The sequence below is a fragment of the Gallus gallus genome, chromosome 1 (genome assembly GCF_016699485.2).
Source record: "Gallus gallus isolate bGalGal1 chromosome 1, bGalGal1.mat.broiler.GRCg7b, whole genome shotgun sequence".
NCBI classification, from domain to species: Eukaryota; Metazoa; Chordata; class Aves; order Galliformes; family Phasianidae; genus Gallus; species Gallus gallus.
The window spans coordinates 70,871,670-70,887,154 of NC_052532.1; the positions used below are offsets into that span (position 1 = coordinate 70,871,670).

General features: G+C 39.4%; 1 protein-coding gene across 4 annotated transcripts in view; it reads right to left on the reverse strand.

The window, feature by feature from the left end:
• Nucleotides 1-15,485, reverse strand: part of WNT7B (Wnt family member 7B) — a 94,878-nt gene that overhangs the window by 40,085 nt on the left and 39,308 nt on the right. For all 4 annotated transcript variants that reach the window (NM_001171593.2, XM_046942937.1, XM_046942933.1 and 1 more), the window contains exon 2: nucleotides 2,741-2,967. In NM_001171593.2, the coding sequence (NP_001165064.1) occupies nucleotides 2,741-2,967 (227 nt within the window). The remainder of the gene's footprint in view (nucleotides 1-2,740; nucleotides 2,968-15,485) is intronic.

Consider the following 15,485-nt stretch of genomic DNA (forward strand, 5'->3'; position numbering starts at 1 on the left):
CCTATGCTTTTTAGTCCTAATCCTCACTTCAGTTTGTCTAAGCCAGAACCAAATCTCTGGTTTTGTGTTTGCATATGCGTCAGATACAGATGTGTTTTATTACACATGCAAATATTTATGCTTACAAGCCTTTTGTTCCTTTCAAGTATTTTTTTTAATTATTTTTCTTTTTACCCCAGCTAGTGTAATAACACCACCTCCTAAATCCTATCCTTTCCCTAGATACTGACCACATTGTCTCTGGATGCTACTCCACTAATAAAACAAATAAAGACACGTGGATTATGGGATTCTTTATAAGACCTGTATGGAACTCATCTGGCTCAGGTGGCAGGGGTCATGTAAACCTTCTCCATCCATTACAGTCTGTGTGGTTTCACACTCAACAAATGTCAAATCAGAACTCAGCTGCAACTGCCAAGTTTTGTCTGTGTTTGGGTTAAGCCATAAAAGAATCCACCAAATTTCACATCAGTCATTTCAGAGCTGCAAGAAACCACCCAAGTTTGGTGAAGAGGTCAAGAATCTGGTGAACATTTTGGCAAAATGACCTGAACAAGGCTCAAGAAAACCCTGTTTTTTCAAACTTCATGTAATTGAACACCCTGATAGCTAGTCCATCTTGATGCCAAACAGTTTCTATTTGCTATAGCTCTTATTTCAGAAAGAAAGCACAAGCACAATTAGTTGTCCTCTTTAGTATTTTTACTGTGTTCACTTGCACAGTTTTTCTCAGTAGTGAAAACTATTAGTTATGAATACAAGGAGGGAGCTGGTGAGATGTCATGAAATAGTCAGTTTGAAGAGGAGAACAGAAGTTGTGAGAACCTTTTTAACTGAAAAGTTAACAATGACACAGACTCCGGTACAACACTCCAGTGTGACTCTTTCCAAAAACATAAATGACCTTACAGACATTAAGAGGACTTTTCTTCCAGCAGAATTCTGCAGATCAGGACAAATGAAAACAAAGAACAGTAGTATGCATGGCATCTATATATTTCTGGCAACAACATCATTTTGGACATCAACTTACGACAAATAAGCTTGAGACCATCTAAGGAAGACCAGACCTACGTTTCTGATAGTCAATACAAGTGACTAGATGCCGTTCTGATATATTTAAAGTTGAAGGCGAATGTCAAATATGAAGTTGTTTCTTTTACACTGTACCTTGAGGATGTTTAATGTCTTCCACTTACAGTCTCCTTAAGAAACAAAATTTAATCAAGGTGTATTTTCTACATGGAATTAGAAATCTTTTAGGACAAATCTGGGAAGAGTCACTGAAAAGCAAATTTCTCACCAAACTGGACTAAATGTTTTTTTGAAGTACAAAAAATTTGGACTTTTCTTTTGCCATTCATTTGGCTTACTGTTTTCATGGTTTTTCATCATTAATTTTAGCCCTCTTCCACTTCTGTGATTCGGTGCGGAGTAAAGATCATAGGATATGATGAATTCTCTGCTGATGTAAGCCAGTTTCCATTATGTCAATGCATTTACTTAATTTCAAATCTGTGTAACCCTGCCACTGCACCCTTGAAAACCCATACCTCAGTCAGTTTCCCAGACTTGCATTCTCTTTGAAAAAAATATTCAGTTTTATTGTTGACTTAAGTCTATCTCAGCTTTTGGCATTCATTTCATAGGCATGCTAAGAAAAAACAGTCGTGATCTATGCTAACAACCAAAGGACCATGTGAGTTCTTTCCTCCTTACACAGATGGGATGAAATGTTATGCCATTTTTTCAGGCAGTTTTAAAGAGATCTTGTGTCTAATCACATTCATGTTACAGATTCACCTGAACTATTGAATTTAAGTAAAAAGTGTCACCCAGAGGAGAATGTGAGGCAACAAGAATGTGATACAGCAGAGAAGCTGGATGCTTTCACTCTGAGCACTCTCATGAAAGCCACGTGCCCCAGAAAATGTTATCCCAACACTGAGCACCATCAGCATGGTAAGAGGGCAGCCCTTCGGGGAAGGAGGTAAGGACAGGAAGAGGGTTAATTTAATGAGCTGGATGATGAGGAAAACAATGATCTCAGCAGAGGGAAAAAAAATATATGCATATTCCTCCCTATGAAATAATATCAGACATAGGGTAAATGGAAAGTGATCATTTAGCTTCTGCCAGATAGTGGTTTGTCAGGCCAAGATCCTATATTATTTTCTTTGAATAGGTTTCCTGCCTCAAATCATTTGCAGTATTTTCTTTAAAATATGATAGCAACATTAAAATGAATATGTATCATTGCTTTACATTGGAAGGCCTGTGTCATATGCACTACACTTCCATGAATTAATTGGGACTTTCCTTCTACTTAATCTGAGGAGGTGTTATATGCAACTCATTTTAGTTCCCTTTTGATTGGCTATATCACACACAGCAGTTATCATGGCAACCTCTAATGGGACAAAAATTGGAAATAATTTTTTCATAGGGTGTGATGACTATGTCCTTGGATGTCTGAGCAGGGATCTGGGTCGTTGCTGGGTATGAAGTTGCACAGCTGTGAATGACTTCATCTAGAGTCCATTATAGATGTTTTTGCCTCTTGCCAATTATTGTTCAATCAGTGAAAAAAATACAGACAACTGTTGTTCTGGGACCTTCACTGCTGAACTCCAGCAGGCAAATACACGAGGGAGATAAGCCTTTGCAAGACCACAGTGAGAAAGATAAAAGATAGTCCCAGTACACCACTTTAGCACTGTATTAGAGACTCCCTTACCTACTCGAAGCTCTTGTCCAAAAACTGTTTTCTCTCCCAGCGCAGAGCAGTTCCACCTCCCATACCGAAACTGGTACTGGCACTCATTGATTCCCATTTGTGCCCCTTCTCCAATCACAATGATGGCATCAGGGCGGCTCTGGCAGATTGCTCGCTGCCGAGGGGCCAAGCCTGGGATTTTGTTGCAGATGATATTAGCTCCTAAAGCCACCACAGATGACAAAGCTCTGAAGAAAAGCAGAAAGACACATTAGAATCAGATAGAGGCCATTAATTACTTTTGCTGAATGTTGCAATGTGGCAGGCAAGGCGCTAAGTAAATGAGAAGTTGGAGGTTGGGTTTCTATAATTACACAGACTTATCCCAACCTCTCTGGTCTGGCATATGGATTTGGAAATATTGCAGTAATTCCTAATCTGATTTGTGCCAGAAGCACCACACAAGTGGAATTTTGGCACTTTTACTCTCAGTCCTGTGCAGTGCCACCAGCTGCTGCTAAGTGGAAACTAAGTCATACTGAAAAGCAGAAAATAGTGCTAATTGATTGTGAAACTTTGAAGCTCCTGTCTGCTTTGAATGGCCTACACTGATTCAGTCTCAGCACTTTAATTGCTGCAGCCAGTTCAACCATTCCTCATGTGAAACTGTTGAACACAATTAAAAGGATGAATTGACACAGCCAACCCTCCTGCTCATTATTACACTCAAGTTCCTGATTGATTAATGAAAGTTCACCAGCCTTAGTTTAGACCTGGCAAATATCGTGGAGCGCATACAAGTGATCCTTAGTATGTGCCATCCAGACCAGAAACATTTGCAGTTTTGATTCTTCAAGTATATTTTCAGAATTTGTTATAAAGTGTGCATATAACTTGCACCTACCATATGTTTTCACTTTGGTACATATATTTTTTCATTTTTCAGCTTATTTTTTAGCATCTTTGCAGGCTCGTTTCTCAACATCTTTACAGGCTTCATTTTAAGCAGTAATATTTTGGAAAAATGAGACAACATGAGTACATATTCAAGGATGCCTCAGGACACATCTATTCTGAGTACTGGTTATGCTCAAGTGGCACTGGACAAGCCAGTGGGAGCAAAGAGAGCAGAATAGTTCTGTTAGCAAAAGAGTCCTTTTTCAACACATTGTACTGGACCATGTGACAGCTACACAGTTTAAAAGGCTTCAGTCCATTTTCAGAAAATGCTCTTCAACATCCAAGGCAATGAAGCACTTTTAAAAATGCCTTCTAAAAGATGCACACCACCAAAAGGGAAGACCTGGAGGCATCCTGCCCCAGAAATGATGTCTGTGGGCATTATCTCTGATCCACATCCTCAATTAGTTATATAGACCTCACAGAGCCTAAAACAGCCTCTGCTGCATAAACCAGCTGTTCTGCATCACAGAGAGCATCCTGCTTCTTGATAACTGCAGAGAAGTAGCCCAACGAACCCTCTCCTCTCTTTAGGTTGTCCCAGCTTAGACCTGGACCATAGAGATAGTTTCATTTTCCCATCCTGTTAGTAATAGGATACAGAGTAATTTCCCCATTCCTTTCCTCTCCATCTTGAACACTCACTTATGCCTCTGTTCTCTGTGTTAAAAATTTCCCACTGGATATGCTCTTTTTGGAAAATGCTGACTAATCAAAAGTAAAGCATTTTGTAGGAATTTATACACTTCATCTCAAAGGTAACTGAAAAATTACATAAATGTTGCATTTAAACAAAATCAGAGTGTTTCATTTTGCTATTTCAATAAACTACATAAAGCCAGAGTAAAAAGGATTAAAAGGAGAATTCTTCCCTAGTCAAAATGAAATACCAATTTTACTGTGAGATGGAAATTCCATGATGATTCCTTCTGCCTTTAATAGGTATTGATGCATCTTTTCTGAAGTTAAAAATCTCTAAGAAGCCTGCCAGTTGTATATTTTTATTTATGGCTTGGGGCTTTACAGATATGGAGACAATGTACTGCTAACATAGAGCATGCATGCCATGTGGTACTATCTATTAAACAAAAATAAGAACAAAAGGTAGTTGCAGATCTGACAACTCACAGTGTCTGGGACATGAACTCTCAGACCTGTAGCTTTCATTCATGGTCCTCTGAGTACTAAGCAAGAAAGCATCAGCCAGAATCAGCGACTCCCAAGGATTCATGCAGATTGAGTTGTGATTTTGTTTCTCATCCACCTCCACTGAACAAGTGAATAAAATAAAATGATGATGCCTCTAAATCAAGACTATCCAAGAGAAATAATAATGTACAAAAAGCATTATGAACTTCATGTAGTAACGTTTTCTGACCTCTGCAATGACACTTTAGATAGTGATATAAGGAGATACTGAAAACCACAAGGGTAAGTATCATTCTGATCACTTACAATAGAATCATAGAATCACCAAGGTTGGAAAACACCTCCAAGGTCTTCTAGTCCAACCATCCACTCAACACCAATACTTCCCCACTAAAACCATGTCCCTTAGTACAACATCTAAACATTGCTTGAACACTTGCAAGGATAGAAACTCCTCCACATCCCTGGGCAGCCCATTCCAGTGCCTGACCACTCTTTCAGAGAAATTTTTCCTAACATCCAACTTGAGTCTCCCCTGGTGCAACTTGAAGCCATTCCCTCTAGTCCTATCACTACTTATGAGGCAGAAGAGGCTAATTCCCACCTTGTCACAACCTCCCCTCAGGAAGTTATAGAGAGCAATAAGGTCTCCCCTGAGCTACTTCTTCTCCAACAAACTATCCCAGTTTCATCAGCCTCTCCTCATAAGACTTGTGCTCCAGATCCCTCACCAGCTTCATTGTTCTCCTGTGGACATACTCCAGAGTTTTGATGTCTTTCTTGTAGAGAGAGGCCCAAAACTGAACACAGTAGTCAAGATGCAGCCATGAAAAGGAATGTTTTTTTTTTTCTACCTGCGCTGCAAATTCATCCCTGTGCTATGATATCAGATAGTGTTTTTGAAAAGTGCTGAGCCCCAACAGCTTCCACCAACAACTATCTCAGGTTGAGCAGCAATAATTTATTACTTCAAAACAAAAGAAAGCAAAAAAGGTTTGTCTACACTACCTACCCCATGTATAATTTACATTTTATTTTCTTCCTCCATTCACCCTGCTACTGTATCATAATTAGGTTTATTCTTTAGTGTATTCTTTGGTCTCTCAATGGTTTTGGTGCAGGCTTTGATCAAAGAGGGACATCTTATTCATCCATAAAATAAGCATGATTATATCTTGTCTCAGAAGGTATTGTGAGGATATCAATAATTAGTGCATGCTTGTAGAAAGCTTTAAGACAATCCTGATTAAAAGGATCAAACTGCAATTACTGGGGAGCAGAGAGTGGTGGGGGAGGGGAGGTGGAGGGCAAGAAGGCCCTCGTTTTTTATTACTTCCAGGGACTTCCTTCTTTTGGGCCTGAACTTGCCAGCACATTCCCTCAAACTTCTTTAGCCTAGTTTTGAATTGCTACTATAATTTCAGTGCCAAAAGAAATGCTGAATCATGAATCTGAGGTTTTGGAAAACTTTATTTATATTAAAGAAATGCACCCAGCAGCATTTCAAGCTTCCTCTTTGCTATTTCTTGTGGCATCCCTCAGTTTGTGCATCTGTCACACATTTGGGAGAATTGTGCCATGTTTCTGCCCCTTGGCAGGTTGAAGACTGCATTTGTTTTGCTCGATGGAGAATGTTTTGCTTTATAACTGTCAAAAGACAGATCCACACACCACATTTTGGCATCTTTTCTCATCTAATCTTTCTCTGTAGTGCAAACTCCCTTGATTCTTATCACAAGGAAATCCTGAATGCAGTGTTTTGTGAAGATTTCTGGTGCAATTGTAACCATACCACACTGAGATAGCCCATGCATGCTTTAGAGTTTGATGTAGTGCCATCCACACGGGTTATCCAGTTGAACAATGCTAGCAGAATAATGTTGCACATCTGAGCAGTTAATGGTAGTGGCCAGCATATGAAGAGCCTTCACTGTTCTTCATCATTAGTCATGAGTGTGAGGGAAACATCAGCACAGAAATAGAAGTGTAAACAGAGTCATATTCAAATTAAAAATCCCTGTTCTTAATCTGGGCTTGGATAGGACACTGCAGTTCAAAGTTAGCAACAAACTAAACCTGAGGAGTGGGGTCTTGAAAGGTTTGCTTTTTGCATAACAGTCTTGAAATAACAGATCATAGAATCATGGAATCATGGAATGGCCTGGGTTGGAAGGGACCTCAAGGATCATCAAGCTCAAACCCCCCTGTCACAGGCAGGGCCACCAAATTCTTGGAAAGAAGTCCACAGCAGCTCTTATAATCTGGATAGAAGCAAAAATTCATGACAGTGGGAGGAAAATTTCAATGCCTTTGCTTCAGTAATACTTCTTAAATTGTAAAATGATAGATGACAATGAATATTGTCCATCAATATCGGTTCCTTGTTATGATTGTGTTTTCTCTCAGGGACCTATACAACTACAGCCTTCATTTTCACATTAGAAGGGAAAAAGTAAAGATCAGAACCATACAAATTATTATGGCTATCAGGGAGAGGGAGGTGCTTGTCCATCTCTACTCGGCTCTTGTGAGGCCCCATCTGGAGTACTGTGTCCAGGCCTAGGGCCCCCAGCACAAGAAAGATGTGGAACTCTTGGAACGGGTCCAGAGGAGAGCCACAAAGATGATCAGAGGGCTGGAGTACCTCTCCTATGAAGAAAGGTTGAGGGAACCTTTATTTTTCTTCTCCAAGCTTGTTTAGCTTGGAGAAGAGAAGGTGCCAGGGAGACCTCATTGTGGCCTTCCAATATTTGAAGGGAGCATATAAACAGGAGGGGGAATGGTTGTTTATGAGTATGGATAGTGAAAAGACAAGGGGGTATGATTTTAAACTGAGACAGGGGAGGTTTAGGTAGATATTAGGAGAAAGTTTTTCACTCCGAGGGTGGTAATGGACTGGAAGATGTTGTGGATGCCCCATCCCTGGATGCATTCAAGACCAGGTTGGATGTGGCTCTGGGCAGCCTGGTCTGGTGGTTGGCAACTCTGCACATAGCAGAGGGGTTGAAACTAGGTGATCATTGTGGTCCTTTTCAACCCAGGCCATTCTATGATTCTATGATATGATTCTATTATGCATTCCAAGTAACTCCATAAGGATCTTTGAAAGTACTTTGGAAATTCAGCATTAAGGCCTAAAATCACATGAATAATAAAAACAAATAAGTTATTGTAATCTTGCTTGTCAGAATAGAAATGTACTTCTCATTTATATTCTTCTTTAGTTTCTATTTTATATTTAGAAATGCAGGCATATTTTTCTTGTCATTAATTTAAAATAGTACTATATTCTTACAACTTCAGACAGAAGTCCTGTATAGAAAGGTCATCACCTGACCTATATTTTATAGACAGGCTTAGATTCTTTGCACAAGTGGAAAATATATAAATATGAAATAAATAAATACTGATAATGGGCATTTGTACATCTATATGAGGAAAATCTTAATTTTTACTGCTGTTAGAAGAATTTTACGAAGTTTTACAAAGGGATGAAGAAGAGCTAGCTGCTCATAGATAGCTAATCAGAGTCATCACCAAGGTCCAGTACACTCAAAAATGTGCACCAAGATTTCTCCAAAGAGCTTAGAGTTTGGTTCCAACAAATACATAATAAAAGGCAACATAGGAAAGAAATATTGAACTACCAACATGTCTCATAAAGACAAAACACTTAACCAAGTTGATTTTAACCTTTTTTTAGGCCCTGGCTGATTTCAAGAGCCATACCTTCCCCTCTGACATTCCTACTCGCTCGTATTTCTGGCCGCACAGCAGAGCAGTGCACACTTCCTCACGAGCCCCATGACAGCCCCGCTGCATGTGTAGGGTTACCCTGATGTCAGCTCTGGCCACGCTACCTGATATTCACCTTAGCTTGCAGGCACGCAGGAGCTCTTTTTCAGTGAGGAATGCAAGGATTTATCCACACAAATCCCATTAACAGAAGAGGAGCTGCACAGCTTAGATCTAGGTGCACTGTACTGAAAACTTACCCCACCGAGCCTGATAACAAGTTCTATAATGGGATCTTTGTTAGAGGAGGAACCACTGGCATATTTGGCGGTGACACTCTGACATATCTGAAACAGTACACCACTACTGAATGGTTTACTTAATTAAGAATTCCTAAGTAAATATTTTGAGCATGCATAAGTTGTAAGAATTGGCAGAAGCGTTCTGGGCTCTGAATTCCATCTGCATATGTTTATGCTTTCAATTTTGTTTTCCACAGCAGGCCTTAGGAAATCATTGTTCAGTGCTGTGTTATTGAAATGGAAATCAAACAGGCCTACTTGGTACTGTCCTACGGTGCGCCCATTCCCACTGGAGCTCCAAGCCTTTAGACATGTGGGACGCTGACAGCAACAAGATCATTCAAATTAAATGAAAAGCGGTGATTTCTCTGAGGAGGTCATCCAAAAAATAGACTTCCAGATCACTTAGTGTGGTTGCTGACATGCTCCAGTATAAAAGTGATAGGATAGGCAAGCCTGAGGAACAGCTAGCACAAAGGCAGGATGTCAGGATACCTCCGGATGAACGCTTGCTTTAGTGCGCAATGGGAACAAGGATCCATGTTATATCCTCATACATGACAGCAAAATAGCTGAAGCTCAAACTGAAGGCTCAGGATCTACTTCTCATCTAAATAGTACTATACCAGGATGGGAGGGCTGGGAGTGTCTAGAGACATCATCATCACTCAATACCAGATTTTGGTTAATCATTTCTGGTCAAACCAGAGCAAGAGAGAGCACGAGCATCGATAACTGACAAGTATATCAGGAATGTTATCTCCTGATAATTGCATCTGTGATAACATCCTGATCTGATAGTTTATTTGGCACGTGGATTGTTCACTGTAATAATCTTTTACTCAGCAGTCAATGAGGCAACTCTTGATATATAATAGAATATATTAAAGATCTGTTACACTTCTAGTTTGTTTACATTTGATTTCTTTAAGACCATTATTCCATTGTATATGAGGCCAACATTTTCAGGGTGCATTAGCCACAGATTTCATTTTGAAGAGCAAGCAGGTCTTATTTGTAAGCGCAAATATCTTCTCCAAAAGAACTTAAAATTCTTAAAAATAAAAAGTTATGAGTTTATTTCTCATTTTTTTTCAGTTATGTTTAAAAAAGAGCAACATGAATATTTGATCCAAAGCAGGGCTTTCTGAAAGGAGGTCCTGGAGATCTCTAGGATGTGATACTCTTCGGTTGCCATGTACTAATCTAGGAGCTATTTCTCCATATGGATCTCTGTGAGATAATGTTTACAACAAGGTAAATCACCTAGCAGATAAATCACACTGACAAACGGGACATTTCCACATTCTTACAGTATACAGACGTTCTTTTTTTTTGTTCTACATTTTCTTTATTCTAGGGGCATCTCATTAGATGGAGGAAAACGTTCACATCTTGCATGTATAAAAATCAATATTAAAATAGAATGTGAAAGTATCTGAAGGACAGGAAACATTGATTCCAAAGCAATTTGGGTTTGGAAATGCATTTGATTTGCTAAGCCAGAGTAAGCTGATAGGCCTGAGCAAGATGCAGGAAGGCAGCAGCTCTCCTGGCACATGTGGATCCATTCGAGAGATATGGGATATCCTTTCTTTGGTCTTCCCAGTGGTGAAGGTGGTGACGCATGTGGTGTAACTGAACTTATCTGAGTATGTTTAATGAAAAAATGGTGTTGATATAAAGTGATTTGACTTCTTTTGAAAATCCAGAACCTTGTCAGATGTAAAAAGCACACTGAAACACTTCTGGTTTCATCTTTTGGCTGTATAAGTACACAGTTAACAGGTCTTAATCTTTCATTATCAGCATCCACACATAAATTATGCCCAGCAAAGTACCAAGCAACTTCTCCCATCAATAACAAAAATGTCCATTCCTGAATGTCAGGCTGCCTGCTGAGCATTTGCCATTGGTATGGATGTCAAGTGCTATTATTTGCCTTCCACCCCATTTCTGTTTTCCTTTAGAACTAGAAGGAAGCGTGCTGATATCTAACAAAGTTACAGAGTTGTTTGCTGAATAGTGATTCACCACAGAGGAAAAAAATTACCTTGCAGCATAACTGTGGTGGGATATTGCAGTTCCACTGTGGGGGAATACAACTTTGAAATACCAAAACGGCTGGAAGAGATAAGCCACACATCTCATGTGTCTACACAAAAATGATTCCATGTTACAGAGAAATAAAAAATTCACATTTCAAGATGAAAAATTCCACGCTTTTGTTGTATTCTTTGTATAGCAAATAAGAACAAATAAACTGTCTACATTGCATATGACATACACATAGATATGGACATTTGCCAAAGTTTGTCAACTCCAAGCCTAAATTAAGTCCAACTGAGTGTGTATTTTGGCTTTGTCCAAAGCTCAGAAGACTGCTCTTCCCTATGAAACAGGGAGGAGAAAGGGGAGAGAAAAATGAAGTCGTCCAGGCAAAGTCCAAGACTTGGAAAGATGGTACCCTACTTAATATGTAAGATCTGGTGGATGTATGTCAGATATGGTATGGCTCTGAAACCCTTGTAGAATATTTCCAGTGAACAGAAACATATATTCCACCTGTCTATTTCACTCTAAATTGCCATTTATTTAATAGCAGATAAGCATATGTGGTTTTAAATATCAAAGATGGAGTGTCAGTGGAATCTTTTAAAAGATTTGTTTTAGGGTTTTCCAGAGTTTTGTTATATTTGCCTTTTAAAATTTAAGTATATGATATGATTTTTTATTTATTTTATTTTTTGTCTTCATATGCACAGGGCTTCCATGGACACATGGACATGACAGACTAATTGAAAGAGGAAAGCACGTAATAGTGGATCAACAGGAAAGGAAGATATCTGCTTTCCTGATGGATATAATCTGGCTTTACTGTTCTGACAGTGCAAGTGGGAATTCATTTCTGCCAGCCAAGATACAACCAGTCAAGGAGAATGAATTCTGAAGATCTACTAATAAGTATATCAGAAAATTAAGTCTTCTATGTTAATTTTAAGACAGTGTCTATTAAACATAAAAATGAAAGCATGCATGTGGCTTTAAACTCCAGCCAAAAGGTCAAAGGTATTTTCAAGTGAGGAAAGTGAAGAAGTCATATTGACCCCATGCACAATGTGTAATTTGGACTAAGTGACCACTGGAGGTTGCTATTTCTGCACTGACAAATCAAGCAGTCTGTTTGGTCTTGAATTAGCAGAAGAAGAGAAAAACATTACCTTCACTTTGTCAATGACATTACATTTGGTACATGAATACACCAAATAATTTAAGTCATTATTCATCTGTTCTTTTCCTTTCCTCAGCATCATTTTCATGGTGGTGACTATTTGCTAGAGCCACGAGATAGTGGAATATCAAATTGAGTGGCATCTGCAGACAAAATTAAATCCAAAACCTCAAATGCTTGGTGCTGTTTGGTTTACCTACTGGCACGTTTCTATGACTGCAGTGGGTGCATTGCTCACAACAATGGCAGCTTCTGCTGTCTTTATGTTACTTAAATTAAGACAACTACTACTTAAAGCAAAGTCTACTCATACAGAGATGAAGAGCGTGAGGTCTTTTTTCAGTGTTTCTGTTAGATCAATTAATCTTTGAAATGACATCATGGTCAGGAAAAAGCAGCCTCTCCTGTGTAGGTGTGCAGGACGGAGGAAGCAAGTGAGAGGACTGGGCCCTTTGACATGAGCCCAGATGTACCAGGAAGATCACTGGCCTCTTGACACATTCCCAATCTGGTCGCAAAGTGTTTGTCCCTAGACATTTTCTTCATCATTGGTCCACTTTCATCACTTCTCTCAAATTATAATTTGAGATAATAATTGGTGTAAGCTCACTTACAATAAACACACTTGTGTAGTTTCCAGGATGCAGAAAAAACTGGGAAAGAAGTATGACATCCCAGAAACAGAAATCATCTTCTCACCAAGTCTGGCATGAAGGCAGATATGGTTTGCCTTTTTCAGAGCAACAAACTACATCAGTTCATCCCCAGCACTCCACTTTTGGAATCAAGATATTTTGTTACCTTCTGGTATTTTTCTATTGGTTTAGAGACCCCCATGCACATTCTGGTTCATACTGTCATGGCGCTACCAGCAATCAAAATCACATATCATGTTAGTCAGTGGCAGGTTGACACAACCTGAAAAGAGAGCCCACAAAATATTACGTAGGCACAAACTAGTGAAAACAGTAGAGTGGCATCTGCTCAGTTATGGATGAAATTTGTTATAGGGATGCAGGGTTACACAGTCAACCCTACTCTCAGACCAGGCTACACCTGCACCATCACTAGGCACATGCAGACATATTCAGTCAGCATTAGATGACCCGACAAAAGTTGCAACATAGCCACAGTTCTGCAGAGATAGGCATGAGATGATTGCCCAGGTGCTTGTACTTCTCCCTGAACAGGTTTGGCAACCAACAGGTTTTGCTGTAGCCATACAAGTGGCTTTAAATCACCTTGCTAGACTGCCTGCAACATAAGCACACTCTTGAGACAGAGGTGTTATGGAAGTCCCTTTCAGCCTGCACAGCTCAGACAAGATGTTGAAGAGCTTTGACTTAAGGAAGGAGGATCTGCTAGGAACAGTCTATTCGTCACAATGCTTTCCTTGTCATTTCATCCCATAATTGGAAATTTTCTATTAAACTGCAAGTCAGATGAAGTAAATACATCAGTAAATGTCCGTGAATAAACACCTAAGTAAACACCAAATTTTCCAAAATTAATCTAAGCAGCAGCAGATTTGTATTAAGAAATGCAGGGTGCAGAAACACTGCATTAGGTAGGTTTTGTATACTTTTAATAAATATTTTTCTTTAAAAAGAGAGAGAGAGAAGGATTACAACATATTTTCAAGCAAATATCAAACAGAATTGCTCCTGTAAAAAAAAAAATTAATAGCCCATTAGTACATTAATCCTGCTTTTTCTCTTCCAAGTCTGCTTGTTGGCCTTTATTTCCCAGTGACAGTTAATTGCAGCCTTCTTCACCATCACAATTGTAAGCAAAAGCAATTTTGAGAAGCAGGTCTGCATTCTCTGCATCTCGCGCCCATTGATGATGGTGCAAAGAGAAATTCTGATCCATCAGATAGATAACTTATGCTTCATGTCCTGGCATGAAGTGGTGAGGGAGTTTGTGGACATGAGTTTGCTCAGACCTGTTAGAGAAGGAAGCAGGGCTGAGGTGCCAGCAAACTGTGAGGCTCATCAGACTATCAGATCTGTTCCCAGAAGTTGCCCACCACTATGAAATGGCCACAAACTGAGAAAGTGATGGTAAAAGTCTGAGGCAACCCCCTCAGAAACTGTAGGATATGGAATTTAGAGAGAAATCCTATGCACATTTCTTAATGCTCAAAATGTTATTGTATTCAGCATGTGGGCTTTCTGTGACCAGACATGCTGTGCTTTAAAATCTGAACTGTCAAGTCTGGCACAAAGCAATACAACACCCAACTGGCTGCCCATGGGTTGCCAAGGTTCCTTTCAGCTGCTTACATCAGAACTTTCCTTTTAACTGATGTAGGAGCCATGGGAAACCACACAGTATCTTTTCTAGTTCTCCAAGTTGTTGCACTTATTCCAGGTGTTCAGTAGGATTAGCAAAAGCCATTCTGAGTTCTTTTTCCAGGAGGAGTTTCTGATTTTTATAGGCAGCTGTAAAAATTGAGCATTTGTGTTATCATCCTAGGGGCTTATGGTCATTGTGTCCCTGGGGACCAAGCTCTTACAAATGATAAGCTTGTGAAAGTAGATAGAATACTTCTAAGACCTTCTCTCAAAAGATCATGCATATGCCAGCATTCACGCCTGAATGTTTGTTGCTGCATGTACTAACTCTGGTTCAGCATCTTCATGACTTCAAACTGAAGATGATCTTTGAATCTGCCTCTGTCTACTATATTTTGCATGCTTTTTTCCTCCAGCTCTCTTCTAAATCTAGTGATTTGAAACAGTTCTTTTACGACCATGAATTACTCAGTGAACCTATTTAAGCAGAGAAATGAAAATAATTTTTGGGGGGGATTCACAGCTAAGCCAGCAGAGGCTGTACTATGAGAGCTACACAAAAATACGGCATGTGCAATCTGCAGGACATTTAGGCAGACAGCTTAGCACATGCAGTCGGTCAGTCAGCACCCAGGGCAGGGTGAGCAATGCCAGAAACTCCCAGCAAGGCCCCAGCATGGTGTAAGAGCTACCTCTGCATTGCACCCTGGTCTTCAACTTCTGCCAGCCTTGCACTCCTGGAAAAGCCTTCCCTGCTAACAAATATTTACTCCGTTGTTTTTTTCCCCAATGTTGCCATTCTTTTGCCACTGTTTTCTTTCTTTTTCTTTCTTTTTTTTTTTTAACACTTTTCACCTTGAATTGTAATAGAAATTGATGGAGAAATCTAACTTTTCTGTCTATATTACATTTAACCATTCTAGAGCAGAAAATTTTCAACTGGTAATAACACCATACAATATATTAAACTCCATGAAATTATTACGTTTTCCTAAAGTCACACAAGTTAAATATCATTAAGACCTATGGATTTAACCATTATACAAAGAGGAAGGTTAGTTAAAAAGGGTTATGATTATAGCCAAGGAAAG